Source organism: Rhamphochromis longiceps, linkage group LG14 (genome assembly GCF_057381845.1).
Source record: "Rhamphochromis longiceps isolate RC_006_pf linkage group LG14, R_longiceps_female_GT1.1, whole genome shotgun sequence".
Classification (NCBI taxonomy): Eukaryota; Metazoa; Chordata; class Actinopteri; order Cichliformes; family Cichlidae; genus Rhamphochromis; species Rhamphochromis longiceps.
The window spans coordinates 10,962,713-10,976,958 of record NC_140570.1 but is presented as its reverse complement, the minus strand read 5'-3'; the positions used below and the strand labels follow the sequence as shown (position 1 = coordinate 10,976,958).

The 14,246-nt window shown below is 41.1% G+C and overlaps 1 protein-coding gene across 4 annotated transcripts in view; it reads left to right on the top strand.

Annotated features, from left to right (window-relative positions):
* lsamp (limbic system associated membrane protein) overlaps positions 1-14,246 on the top strand; it is a 245,977-nt gene that overhangs the window by 228,032 nt on the left and 3,699 nt on the right. For 2 of the 4 annotated variants that reach the window (XM_085379558.1, XM_085379555.1), the window contains 3 exons: positions 519-650; positions 3,486-3,606; positions 9,488-9,636. In XM_085379558.1, coding sequence (XP_085235684.1) covers positions 519-650; positions 3,486-3,606; positions 9,488-9,636 — 402 coding nt within the window. Of the gene's footprint in view, positions 1-518; positions 651-3,467; positions 3,607-9,487; positions 9,637-14,246 lie in introns of all 4 variants that reach the window. The other 2 variants (XM_085379557.1, XM_085379554.1) reach the window with 1 other exon arrangement.

The window sequence follows — 14,246 nt, the reverse complement described above, 5'->3', positions numbered from 1 at the left end:
TTTTTTGCCGAAACATTCCCAAGGAGTCAAAGCAAAAGTAAAAAGCAATGAATAAGTGAACAGTGAGCTTCCAAATGGGACACAAACCCCACATCTACGCAGCTTATGCATCACTAATGCCAAGGAAAACCTTGTGCATCTGACAGAACAGCCGTATTTGATGCATTCGGATGAGAACACCTCGGGTTTAACGCAAATAAAATAGGGCATGTTAATTATTGAGCTTAAGACTTGCTGTTTTCTGCTGTTTTCATCTTTTTTGCTAAGCTAGGCTTTTGGCTTCGAAAATAACAGCAGTATCAATTTCCACAATATGTTGAGCTGTTCCTTTTAAAATTGAACGGCACTTCATTAGTCATTGTTTTACCACTGATCATACAGCAGAAATCCATCATTTAGTCAGTTTCTCTGTCACTTTAATTTGTGTACCCTCCCGCTCTGCCTGCTCTCTTTGTTCCTCTCCCTGGTACCTCCTTCACTCATACCTCCACCTCTTTTGTCTTTCTGTCTCACTGCAGCCGAGCCGTTGGACGGAGAAGAGTACCTGGACATTATAGGCATCATGCGAACCCAAGCAGGCCGCTATGAATGTAAGGCCAGCAACGACGTCGCCACTCCCGATGTCAAATACGTCAATGTGATTGTCAACTGTAAGTAAATACAGAGCGCAGTGCGTGCTTTATTCCAAACTGAACACTGATCAATATCCTTGACACATTTAATGTCAAGCATTTAATATGATGATACACTCGGTGGATAAAAGCCTATAAAAGTCAAGATTGGAGGATAGGCATATGGGTAGAAGCATATAGAGTGTAACAGTATGACATGGAGTGAAGGACGTATGTTGAAAGTTTTGGAGCACCCTTCAATCTTCTCAAGATGAGTCCAGGTAGAAAGAGAAGCTCAGTAACATTGATTGCAGAAGTCATTGCCATGGTAATTCTCACATAACACATCATCATTTAAAGGATACTTCAAACTTCTAAACAAGACCACGTAATCACGTCCTTTCCACGGTTTATATCCTGACAAGTGTTAATACACTCGTCGGCTGTTCAGGATTGATGAAGAGCTCATGAGCCATCGCAAACCAACACCTCCCCCGAAGAGAAGTTACAGAATTCTCTTTGATCTGAATAAATCATGGATGGCTGTTTGCCCAAACCGCACTTTAGCCAACACTGAGTGCCTGAATTAAATGATAAAGATTATTTTATTAAACCATTTCCTATCCTGACTGGAAAATGGGCATTAATCCACTTGGGACACATTTTTGGCCATTGGGGTGGAAAATGATTATGTGTGGATGATGAATGCTAATATACTTGATAAATGTGAACTCAGTCGATTAAGTTCACTGATTAATCGAGACCTGGATAATCTGTTTGACATCGTTTTTTGAGCTGTGAGAGCTAAAACTGGAGCAAAATCTTACACTGAATCTACAAAATGTGGCAAACACTCAACTCACAAGTCGCAAAAAGTTGATTCTGTTCACCTGGACGTTTGCAGCGTTTTCAGTGGGAGAAATGTTTTGTCACTCATTCAAGTGACTTCTTCAGTCTCAGCTGACTGCAGGTTTCCCCAACCTTATAAACAGTACATTTGCACAATAACTGAACCTAGAGCACTAAATGAACAACGGGCTATAAGATCAGTACCTTCATCACTGATTATTATGCAAATTATCATGACCATTGATCAGAAATTGTTTATTTTTTTATTTTTTTATTTTTTGCCTGTCCCATTTGGTTCTTTAGCCATCAGAATTGTTGTCTGAAGACCAACAAGGATACCCAATGGATTTATTTTGCCAAATGGATCATCGTGGCATTGCCGTATTGGTCCATTTGATCGACCTTTGTTTTTATTATTTATTTTATTTTCAGATGTTACAGACGGGACAGACATGAGTGAGGGATAGGAAAAGGAGAAAGAAAGAGGAAGGAAAAGAAAAACAGAAGGGAAGAGGGACAGTGAGAAAGGGAAAAAAATAAAATAAAATAAAATAAAATCTCCTGGATCACCTGTTGAGAGAAGAAGAATAGAAAACAAGCAAAAAAAACCAAAGCAACATACTAAACACAACACCATCGCATTAATCTAGCTAAGTGTAAACAGCAGTAAATACTAAATATTCAATGTTGTTGTGCAGCACGCAGGACAGACAGCGCACAATGTGCTTTGAAGTAGCAGCCAAGAAAGGTGTAATTTAAGTCTACGAACAGTGAACACCCGTGTGCACACCTGTGTGGATCAGCGCGCTTGTATTCAAATGGTTTCCACATGTAATGGTCTGCAAGAGGATGTAGAGAGCCATAGCCCCGTCCCCCAGGGCATGAAGCAGGCATGGAGGAGATCCAGGCCCCAGACATCCAGAGGCCCCAGAGTGCGAGAGCCCAAGGAGGACCACCGGAGGGGCATCCGTGCCACCTTCATGGGAAGGGCTGAGGATCCCCAGACGAGGCGTCACCCAGTAGCCACCGAGCAGAAGCTAGAGGGGGCCAGCACTGCCGGCAGCCAGCTGTGCCAGAGTGAACCGAGCCGCAGGCCCAGAGGCCGGAGGCCCAAGGGCCCCCCGCACCCCGGAGGAGGCCTGACCGAGCAACAGGCGCCAGGCCCCGCCAAGTAGCCACCGGGAGTGAGCTGGTACATACCTGAGCGCCCAGCCCCGGACACCAAGAACCACCAATGCACCGACCCCTGAGGGCATCAGTCACCGGCAGGGAAATTGTTTATAAGGTTGGGGAAACGCTGCAAACGTCCAGGTGAACAGATTCAACCTTTTTACTTGCCTGGATGATTGAGCATGCATCAAGTCAACTCACAAGTGTTTGTGATTAAATTCAAATTTCCTTTGCACCGCACTCACAGTTCTGCTCAGAAGTTTATGTACAGTCATTGTGGACTTGACCGTCAAGGTCATTTGGGGATTTAACGATGTCTTTGAACTGTTCTTTTTCATGACTTGACTTTTTAATTACAAAAACTGGGAGCACAAGTTTGAATGTACTTTGGATTTACTTTGAATTTACCTCCACTAATATCTGGTTTAATGTTCCTAAGCAAATTGCACCTCACCCAGATGCTACCAAGGTTCTGGCATTCTGGTTGTTATTTCTCTTGACAGAATCGGTAGAGTTCATTTAAATTGGTTGGTTTCCTGGCACAGACTCTACTTTTAAGCCCAGTCCACAAATTTTCAGTGGAGATGAGGTTGGAGCTTTAAGTCATTACAATCATTAAGGACATGTGCTGTATAAACATTCCACTCTGGAAAAGAACAGTTGAAAGAAGTCATTAAACGACTCAAATTACCCCGACATTTATACCCATGATGAGTGTATGTAAACTTCTGACCACAACTGTATATTAGTAATGCTGTTCAGACATGCTTGTCACTATATTAGTCTGACTATTTCAAAGATACCTATCCCCACACATTAACGTGTGACTTATGTCAGCATTGCGTGACTCTGCAGATCCTCCAACAATAAAGAAAACCCAGAGCTCCGAGACTCCCGTGGGCCGCAACGGGACACTGCGGTGTGAAGTAACCGCAGTCCCCACACCAGAGTTCGAATGGTACAGAGACGATAAAAGGTAAAAGCATTACCCGCTTGTTTTTTTTGTTTTTTTTACACTGCAAACCACACTACACACTACTAGAACTGCATAAACAATGACTTGAAGGAGAGATAACACAACATTCAGCTGTCAAGATCAAATTTCAGTGAAAAATGCTGGCAGTCTAAAGTTGCAGATAAATAGAGTTCACATAGTGGCTCAAGTTCAGGTTGTAATCTCAGCCTGTGTGTTTTCTTTGCCTCCACAAAGACCAGTCAAGGGCTAAGAGTGAACTAAAATATTAATACAGTTGAAACAACAACATCAGGCGCATACAATCAAGCTGTGTACCAACAACCCATTACATAGAGGGCAAGCCATCAGCCTCCCTTACCACAAACAACCATGGCAACTCACTGACTGATGGTAATGAACTCCTGTAGTGTTTCAAGACGGAAAACCTTCTCTCATTTAAAATGACTGGAAACTGCACAGTCCTGGAAAAAAGCCTTCACGATGTTTGAAACGCTCATACTCGACGTGAATTACAATCCTGTCCTGGAACCTTTTTATGTCTGATCATTATTAATTAGTTACAGCTAAAGTGCTGCTGGTCACAGGCAACTGATGAAAGCGTGCGGAAATGACTCTGAATGGACTTGACCTCTCTTGGCCCAAGGCAGTCAGAAAACTTGATTTAGGTTGTTGGCTTTGCACCTAAAGTAATCATAGAGGCTAAATAGATTTTATAAGAATTAAGTGCGAGTAATGAATTAACTCACTGTATGAGCTGTCTTTAAATAACAGGGCAACAGCAAGGTCCTGCTTGTTGTTGTGCATTAAAAACGGCTTCCATCAGTATCGTTCTGCATGGTTTGTCCTGAGTTGATCCCTTCTCAGCCTCTAAGTGTTTTTTTCATATTTTCAGTGCTAGGCATGCTCTGTATTATGACCCAGTGGTTATAATGGATTGCTTTGATTCCTTTGTCAAATGTGCTCTTACAGTGGTCCCCATTGTCACACCCTTGTCTGGCTTTGATAACATCGTCCGTGTAGTTCATTGGTGAGTAATCACCCACTTTATCGTTCACTCTGCTGCTATTCTGTTGTTAATTGAACATCGCAGCAGTGGTTTCTGTGACATTCTTTTGAGAAGAGAAAAACGACACCAGATCGGCCTTGCTGCTACTTTATATGGTGTAGCTGCTGAAAATCTCAGAAACTCTTTTCCTTTTCTTTTTTTACTGAAAGTAATTCCACTGAAATGGAAATCTGGATCCCTGCACTGTACTGTCTCCTGTGAAATTGCCAATTGTGTGACCAGACACAGATGTTTATTGGAAAGCTATCTCTTTTAAGTGTCATGCGTGTGCCTGAAAAACACTTGAAGAGGAAGGAAATGTAATGACATTCAAAGGGAATGACAAGCCAGTGCCTCAGTTTCAACACTCTTCATTTAATAACCTGAGAAATTTCCTCCTCAGCTGCAGACTCAACGGCTGAGTCAGTGTGGGAACGCAGAGGGCTCGACGGGAACAAGCTAATGATAAGAAAAAAGAAATAAAGACGAAAAATACATGCTGCAGTAAAAGTTCACCGAAGACTGTAGGAAAAAGCACATGACAGTGCTTGAAAAGAAAGATTAATGGTAGTAGCTGAAATATTTTTGCATTATCTGTTGTTTCCAACTCTCATCCATCTCAGTTGTTTTGTCCCGCAGAGGATTTTGGCCGTGCGCCTATTCAAGGCACCCTTCTTCCTCTACACCAGTGGAAAATGTTATTGCTCTTTCTCCTTGGACGATGGTGATGTTAATGCACAATAATAATATCATTTATCTTTGCTTGGCTTTTTAATTTTACTGCCTGGTTGTGTCTTATTTACCTGATTCTTTACAGGAGGTCTTGCTCCTGCGCTTGTTTCCTCCTTAATTAGTTTAACCTCGTACACACACAGATTATCAGATAATATCTGCATTTAAATTCAATTGTATGTAATGGGCTGTTGCCCAGTCTTAGATTCTCATATGGCATATATGTGGTTAAAGGTGTAAGATTTAGGGTAGATCCTCATTTCCAGTTGCCTACTTTTTATGTCCGCAGACTTCAAGTAAAAGATTATCATACCACCCGTTTTGGAAAAGTGTGTACTTCCTAATTGTCAGCAGGGGTTTATTCTTCTTCTTCTTCTTTAATCTGCTTATATAAAATCTGTGGCTCCAACTTGCTATGTTGGTTGAAAGCATCTTCTGCTATTTTAGTGTGATACATAATGTTTCTGTATGAATTACACTGAAATGAGAAGAGGCCTAAAACATGTAATATTGGGCAAAAGCACGGTCTATTAAAAGACAAATGTTCTAGTCGAGTGCCCCGGCCTCGACAGCTAAATACCTGTAAAAGATAAACAAGGTTCTTCAAGTCTGTGCTACATTGAATTAAGGATAAACATTAGCTCTAATATTAATAATAAAACAGTTCAGGATATTGCTCTTAGTATTCATATTTTTAAACATATTCAAATGTTATACATTAAATTTTAGCAACATCAGAAAAGGCTTTGATAATAAAACTTTTTTGGCTAATGAAACCATACCTTTGCTAATGTTCTCAAGTTCTTCACTGTTTAAAACAAAGGAAGCTGCTGTAGCTAATGAGCAGTGTGCCTGATCTTTAGAAGGAACACTTCTTTGCTATTTAGCTGGTGTGCTAACAACTGCAGCTCAGGTTTATGCTGATAAACACTGTGCCCTTTTTGATTGGAAAGCTATAAAAATCTCTAATGGTCATCATTCATTCCCTTTCATCTCAACTTGATGAAATCTTTATACGTGATATCACTAATAACAACTGACAAATTAACAACTCTCCTATACTCCTTTGATCAGATAAGCTCAAAATCAGACAGCTAAGTTCGGCAGGGAATTGTGTTATAATTGAAAGAAAAGAACTCTTTTCTTCTCATTTCTACATTTTTTAGAAGTATATTTAAAAGTTCCACTGAAGTTTTCTCATTAGCTTTGGTCTTTGGTCTTTGCCTCCTCGTCAAAGTCAGCTTAGAAGGACTTCAGCAGTTTTTGTAATCACTTCCTCTCCCGGGTTTGTTTTATCCCCTCCAAAAAAAAAAAAAAAAAAACACAGCAGCTTGCCTGGAACGGGACTGAGGCACCAATTTTTGGTTCCAAAAGCTTTGCTCTCACCTGCACCGAGCAAACTGAGGAAACAAACAATCCAGAGTTTGAACAAACTGTTTGGCACGAGCTGGTGAACACACAACGAGGTGCTGAACTCTGAGCAGAGAAGCTTAACTCCACTAAAACTGCAAACATCCATCTTCTGTCAGTCTCGCTGAAATCTCCTCAGGTGATGAATTGAAATTCATGCTATGAAACAGAAATGAGCGTTACTTCACAACGCCTCTGACTTTGCTGGTCTCTGAGAATCTTCACAGTGCTTGAAGACCCAATTAGCCTCAGCAGACACAGATACATCATGAGTTTAGAGCAGTGATAATGCTACCTGGATGTCATGACCCTTCCTGCACTTTTTGCATTCTCCCACTGCTTCCACATTTGTAAGTTGTAAATCAGTACACTACAAAACTTAGAATCAGCATCTGCCTATCTCCAAAAGCATCTAAAGTAGGATGCTTCTCCTGCTCTTTGAACAGTGATTCGCTCCATCCGTGCTCCTGACATGAGAAAATCCAAACTGAGTTGTCAGCTAGTGTGACAGACGGATATGTTTGTTGTTTTGTCAGCTGACGCGTGGCTGTCACAACGACCAGAGCATTTTCAATCATCTCTGGGTTACAAGTCTCAGCAGGACTCTCCTCTTGATTTCATTTATCACTGGCCCTGAATCATGACAGACCTGTCACTCTCCTTGGCGCTGATGACCTACTTTAGATGCTCCCACAGGCTGCGGAATCTAATCTGTCGTCCGATGATTTGCTTTGGTCTTTCATCTGTCCCGGCCCGAGACTGCAGCCCTCGTGAGCGCACCACATGCCCTCTGCCAAATAAACGGGGTCAAATCATTTCAGTTCAGGGTTTTATTGTAGCTTCCTTGCATTAGGAAACAATGGTTGGAAGATATCCAGTAGAGCTCTGCTGCCCTCTGCCTGTGAGGAAAATCATCAAACATAAAAGCGTCCCTCCAAAAATAAAGGGGGGGGGGGGTGAAAAAAAGGTTGACATCCACAACTCCTGCCAAATTTCAGATAATATATTCCAGTGTATTATGCCAGATGAAGAACCTGGCAGACACACAGGCATATTTGAGGATGAACTTGAAATCAGAAGTGATGGAAGTCGTGAAGCTGCGTGTGCCAACGCGTTAAAAGTTAAAATGTTGAGCTCCATAAATGCAAATATGGAGAAGGTGAACTCTGGGAGGACACAGATCCATTTTAATTTTTTTTTATTATAACATCGTAGTTTTCTGCAGCTGGTTAAGTGAACTAACAGCCTTTGTAGCAAACTGTGAAAACAAAAGAGACTTCTATCTTTTCTGTCTGCGTCCATTCAGACTCTTGCCAGAGCATCACAAATCATGAGCTGCAATCTACTGTAAAAAAAACAAACATAGGTGTTTGTTTTCAGCTCCCTGTAGTGCTGTGCATTATCTAGATCGCTCAGCATGCTCCGTAGGCAGGCAGGCCTTTTTAATAGTGCAGTCACTTCTCATGAAGACACACTGGAGAATATATCTTCTGCTGCTGGCCTTATCATCAGAGAGGGAGGGGGAGACTGTGCCGGTGCACTTGCCCTGTCTTCTCTTACTTTCAAACGCACACACACACTGTTCCCAGCACTCCCAAGGTGTCCCTGTTGGAAGGACCTCAACACTCCCTACCGCCACCGCAGCACCCCGGCAAACCAAATTATGCTGTGCCATGATGTGCCGTTTCCTTTTTATGTTAATACTTCCTATCAGCCTCGTATGTGTCAGCACAAACTTCTCGCTCCTCTGCTCAAATTCCGATTACCACATTACCCCGACTTAAGTAGGATTAAGTTGAGGCGCCTTGAATGAGCCTCACCTCATTCATGATATGAAAGCGCTCAATCAGCCCAGAACAAGACGAATCCATTATGCACGGCGTGGCGTTAAATTAGTTTTATTTAGTCGTGATGATATAAGGAGCAGTTCATCAGCAAGGTATACAGTCTGAGTCAGCAAAAGCTGTATTGATTCATTTGCTGTGAGTGGGGTTCAAGGTTGACATCAGCGACAGTCAGAAGTGTGACGGTCGCTAGCAGCGTGTTGGTATTTCATCTGGACGAAAACAACTGAAAGTATTCTTTTGGTTGGTGTTAAAGAAAGAAAATTAAAATAATGTGAACAGTGACATTTGAATTGTTGATTTAGAGAAAGAAAGTAACGCATAATTTTTTCCACTCGTTTGCAAGTTCTGCAGGTATTCATCCAAAGCTAAATCTTCACAGGCGTTTCCCCTCGCCCCGTGCGAACTGCATGTTGTTCTCTTTGCTCGATAGGACGCTGCATTCACCTGCTGGTAAAATGCAGCGTCCTATCAAACTGTTAATGAAAAAAATTTGTTCCAAAATGAGAAAGGCTTATCTCGCTCTTCTGAGCAGCCACAACGCCTACGCTCAGAGAGTTCAGCAGCGTGACCCCCGCTGATGCAAAGTAACGTCCGGCTAGAAGGTACAACTTGTTTTGGAATGTAATTAATGGGCTTGGCTATCTGAAGACCTTTACTCCAGTACAGTAACAGTCCATTAGCAAAACATTGCAGGCAGACATGATTATAAAACATATGGACATATATAATGTATCACTTTGTAAAGACATTTTGAATGTTGTTTCAAGGTTTCTGGTTTCAAGACCTAATTTTAATCTTTGTTACTTTGAAGTTTCTTAAAACTGTCTGGTCTACGTCTCCTCTCCAGGCTGGCTAATACCCAGAGCATCACCATCCAAACTTCTGGAACTACCACTAGTCTCACGATTGCCAACATCACTGAAGAGGATTATGGGAACTATACCTGCGTGGCCTCAAACCGACTGGGCGTCCAGAATGCCAGCCTTTTCCTCTATAGTGAGTATATACACAATAAAATGGTGAATAGACTAGTACCTATAGAGTACTTTTCTACTCTAACTGAGCGATCAAAGTGATTTATACTACAAGCTTCATTCAGCCAATCACACATATATTCATGGGAGCACTTTTTTCTATAGCTAAGCACTTGTCTAACCCCCACACACCCTCAGGGCAACTCTGGATTCAGTATTTTGCCCTAAGGATACTTCAAAACAAGCTGGAGTAGATGGGAATAAAATCACCAACCCTCTGATTGGTAGACCTGCTCACCACCCTCACTACTTCCATGTGCTATCTAAATGCACTCCACACTGTATATAAATGCCACTTGTTTTGCACATTTTCAACTCTGTATATTTTATATATTTTATTATTATTATTATTATTATTATTATTGTTATTATTATTATTATTATTATTATTATTATTTTTACTATTTAATTTGTAAAAATGTGTATACACACACACACACACACACACACACACACACACACACGTAGGAAAATATTTAGTATACACATCCAGAAATGCATACACTATTATATATTGTACATATATTTATTAGTTTCAGGTTGGCCATTCTTGTATTTTGCTCGTTTGTGTTGTTGTGTTTGCACATCTCTGTTGCTTGTGGGGCTCGCACACAAGAATTTCACTCGCATGTGCTGTGCCAGTGTGCCTGCACATGTGATGTGACAATAAAAGTGATTTGATTTGATTTGATTTGAAATGTGACATTAGAGGCATGTCTTACAGACATAAAGACCTGGGTGACCTATGATTTTATGCTTGTGAAGTCAGACAAAGCTAGAGTTGCTGTATTTGGCCATAAAAATTTCAGCAACATGTCTAACCAGATACTTAGATGTCTGCTAGTACCACCCTGGTGTCCATTACTAATGTCATGATCAGGAAATGTCCGCTAACACACATTTTTAGGGCCAACTGAGTTCATCTTTGCCATCTTTGCCAACTTAAGACTCATTTATTTAGATTGGCTTTTAATTCGATTTGTGCTGTGTGTTTTATTATTAATGTATTTTATGTATTTCTGTTTTATATTACTGTGAAGCACTTTGTGGTTTTTATCCTGTGAAAAGTGCTATATAAATAAATTGATTTGATCATGTCAAAATTAGAACCATCCTGTCTCAGAGTGATGCTGAAAAACTAGTCCATGCATTTGTTATTTCCAGGGTGGACTACTCGAATTCTCTGTTAACCATTTGTCCTAAAAGCTCCCTGAAAAGCCTTGAAAACACAGAAGTGAGGTCATATTTCTCCTATATTGGCTTCTCTTTATTGACTCTCCGTTGAATCAAGGAATTAAATTCAAAGTCCTCACGTACAAAGTCCTGAAAGACCAGGCTCCATCATATCTTAAAGGCCTCATTGTATCACATTGTCCCAGTAGAGCTCTTCGCTCTCAAACTGCAGGCTTACTTGAATTTGCCAGTTTTTTAAAGTAGAATGGGAGGCAGAGCCTTCAGCTATCAGTATCTCTCTGTGGAACCAGTGTCCAGATTATTTGGGAAGGCAGACACCTTCTCTGCTTTAAAGATTAAGCTCAAACTTTTTCTTCTCTGTAACATTTATGGGGCTGGTCCCTTAGTTAAGCTGCTGTATACTCAGGCTGAGCACGTATCCTCCACCCCTTTCTATGCAGTCCCTGTGTGTTCATATATAACAATAAGACTATAGTATCATCACAACACCATGTATGACCAAGACGTCACCTGGGGTGCTGGTTTTGCTCACTGGGCGTAGCAGGCAGCCCATACGCTATAATGCTGTTGCAGATGCCTGGGTGTTCCTTTACTGCACCTCTTTTTTCCTGTCCTCTGTCACAAAAAATCACCTAAAGGATAATGAATATGGAGGTTAAGTGTTAATTTTATTAACCTAATTTCCTGCTGAACTATTGAAAACCAGAAGAGCAGCAGTTCGCTGCAGTTTGTGTGCTCTGCTTTAAGCTTCGCTGCTGAACGACTGCGAGAAGTAAAGAGCTCACTGTGTGTTCATTTCTAGTCATTTGGCCGACTGTGTTCTCAACTCTGCGTGAGAGCGATTTTGCTGAACACTTAGAGAAATTTAGGAAAGATGGCTCGAGCGGGAGAATGAAATGAGCTTTTGGCAGTTGGTGAAAAGTTTTAAGTTTCAGACTAAAGTCAAAGAGAAGCCAAGTCTGTTTCTGTGCTCTGTGATGCAGTCTCTGCCCTTAGAAACGTTATTTAAACATGCAAAAAAAACACCACAAAAGAACTATTAATGGGAAAAAACCTCAGGAAAAGCAAAATATTCCTTTCCAAAGGTGAACAAACGTATTTTAAGTGAAGCATATGGTTCATTAGGACATGGAGTGAGGTCAGACTACAGAAAAACCAAGAGGCAAAACTCAAGAATGCTAACACACATAAAGGAAAGACCAACGAACACAGACACAGAGAGAGAAGACTCTCCCAGAACAGTAGCATGTCCCCCCAGATTGTCCTAATCCACCTTCAGCACCCAAGAATGGGACAGACACACAAAGGCACCCTCAGCTCGGTGGTGAAGATTTAAAAGGGAAGAAGGGGGATCGGGCTAGATGTAACCAAAGCTTGTCTCAATTCACAAGCATCAAAACTAAAATTAGATCACAGTGCGGATGTCTTTAATAACTGAGCTGCATTCATAAGCATGTAAATGTTTGCAATATTCATGAAGCGTTCTAGTTCCATCACTGATTTTTGGCCACTTGAGGGTATAAAAAAGCATGTTAACAAGCTGACATACACAATCACACACACGTCTCTGGCACCTAAACTTCTCAGACATCCAGATCCACAAGAGCAGCGCTGGTGTCAATTTGGAGTTCTTTTATTTGGAGCAGTGGTTAAATCCACTTTGATTTATTTTACAGACTATTGATTTCATGGTTTTTCTGAATATAAGGCTCTTTAGCTGCTCAAACACGGTCGGCAGCTGGGCATCAAATGGCATACAGCGGGGTTATCAGAGTTGTTTTGTTGGTAATGAGAACATGTGGGGGTTGCTGAGAAGATCGAGGAATAAACAGCGCTCGTAAATGGTTCAGCCTGAAGAATCGTGAAGCTGCGCAGGGCCGCAGAGCCGGGTGATGATTCCACCATTACTTTTATGGTTCGCTGTTAATATCATATTTTTCACATTGGCAGCTGTCAGAGATCCCACACAGTTGTTTCACTGAGCACAAAATTAATGCTGTTTGAATTGCTTTCTTTGAGCTTTCACACCCCAAAGCCTGGCTGGCACAGTGCTGCTTTGAGCTCAGAGGGCCGTCGTGTACCCAACATTTGAATTTTATATCAAACTGCACTCAAAAACAACACACTTCAAAATGATGGGTGCATGTATAATATGCCACGAGCGCCGTAAACAATACCAGAGCAACAAACCCACATTTCCCGTGGCCAGCAGTGGCTCCACTCACTGTGACAAATGTGTCTCGTTGTCTCTGCCAGCACTTAAAAGCTGTAAAAAGATGAAATCGTGGCAGGGAGGCAAAGCCAAATGGAGACTAGCTCCCAAAGGAAGACATCTGCACTGACACTGCAGACTGGGATTTGAACAAAAGGGAAACATGTTTGAAAGTTAAAAGAGATGATCAATTTATTTTTGGTGGCAATAAAACCTCCTTTTTCGTGATACTCCAAAGAAAGAAAGAAAGTGCCAACATATAGAAACAAAGTAGTAATATATAATAAAACAGTAACAAAAGTCCCACAGAACGCCTGGATACAGATCAACATTAGTCCATGACAATATTTCCTTTGGATAAGTTAGGTCTGTGTTTTTGTTGAGTTTAGTGACATCTAACATTTATTTTACTGGACTGACACACAGGAAAAGGTGATAAGTGTTTCTTTTACACTCAAAATACTGTCTAAATGTCGGTTTATTCGCTCCATAAATCTTGTGCAGAAGAGTGGTGGAAGAAAGCTGCAGAGATCAAAAGTCATAAAAAGCCAGTTTGTGGGAAATGTGAAGGAATTTTTACTTTCCATATCATGAACTTGGTAGAAATGCAACATATGGAGGGCCCAAACAAGTTCTGCAATTATTATATGCAACTAGCAGGTAAAATTTACTTTAGTTGTGTTTGTTTAGCATTCAAATCACATGATTTTCACTGATCATATACCTAACCTGATAGCCTGGCTACTGCTGACTTAACTTAGCTTGATGAGCTACAAACATGGCAACAAGTATTACAGGCAGTTGTTAAACCAGCAGCTTGCAGTTTCCTGTATTATGCAACAAGACTGCATTTATTTATTTTTTTCTGTCATATTAAGCTTGATCAGCAGGCTCACCGGTTTATGCCTCCTCTGTGGTTTAAAGCGTTGAATGATCACTGAATAACACAGCGTCAATGGCACAACATGGCCACTAGATGTCACCAAAAACTCCTGCAAAAGGCTACAAACACATGTTTATTTTCCAGTTTACTGTGTAGAATGTCTGCTAGCAACAGAACAGCGATGCAATGACCCTTTTTTGTGCAGGATTAAAAGGAAATAAAACTGTATTGTTCTTTTTCTTGTTCAAACCAATATTGTGGTTGCTCTAGAAGTCTGAGTGAG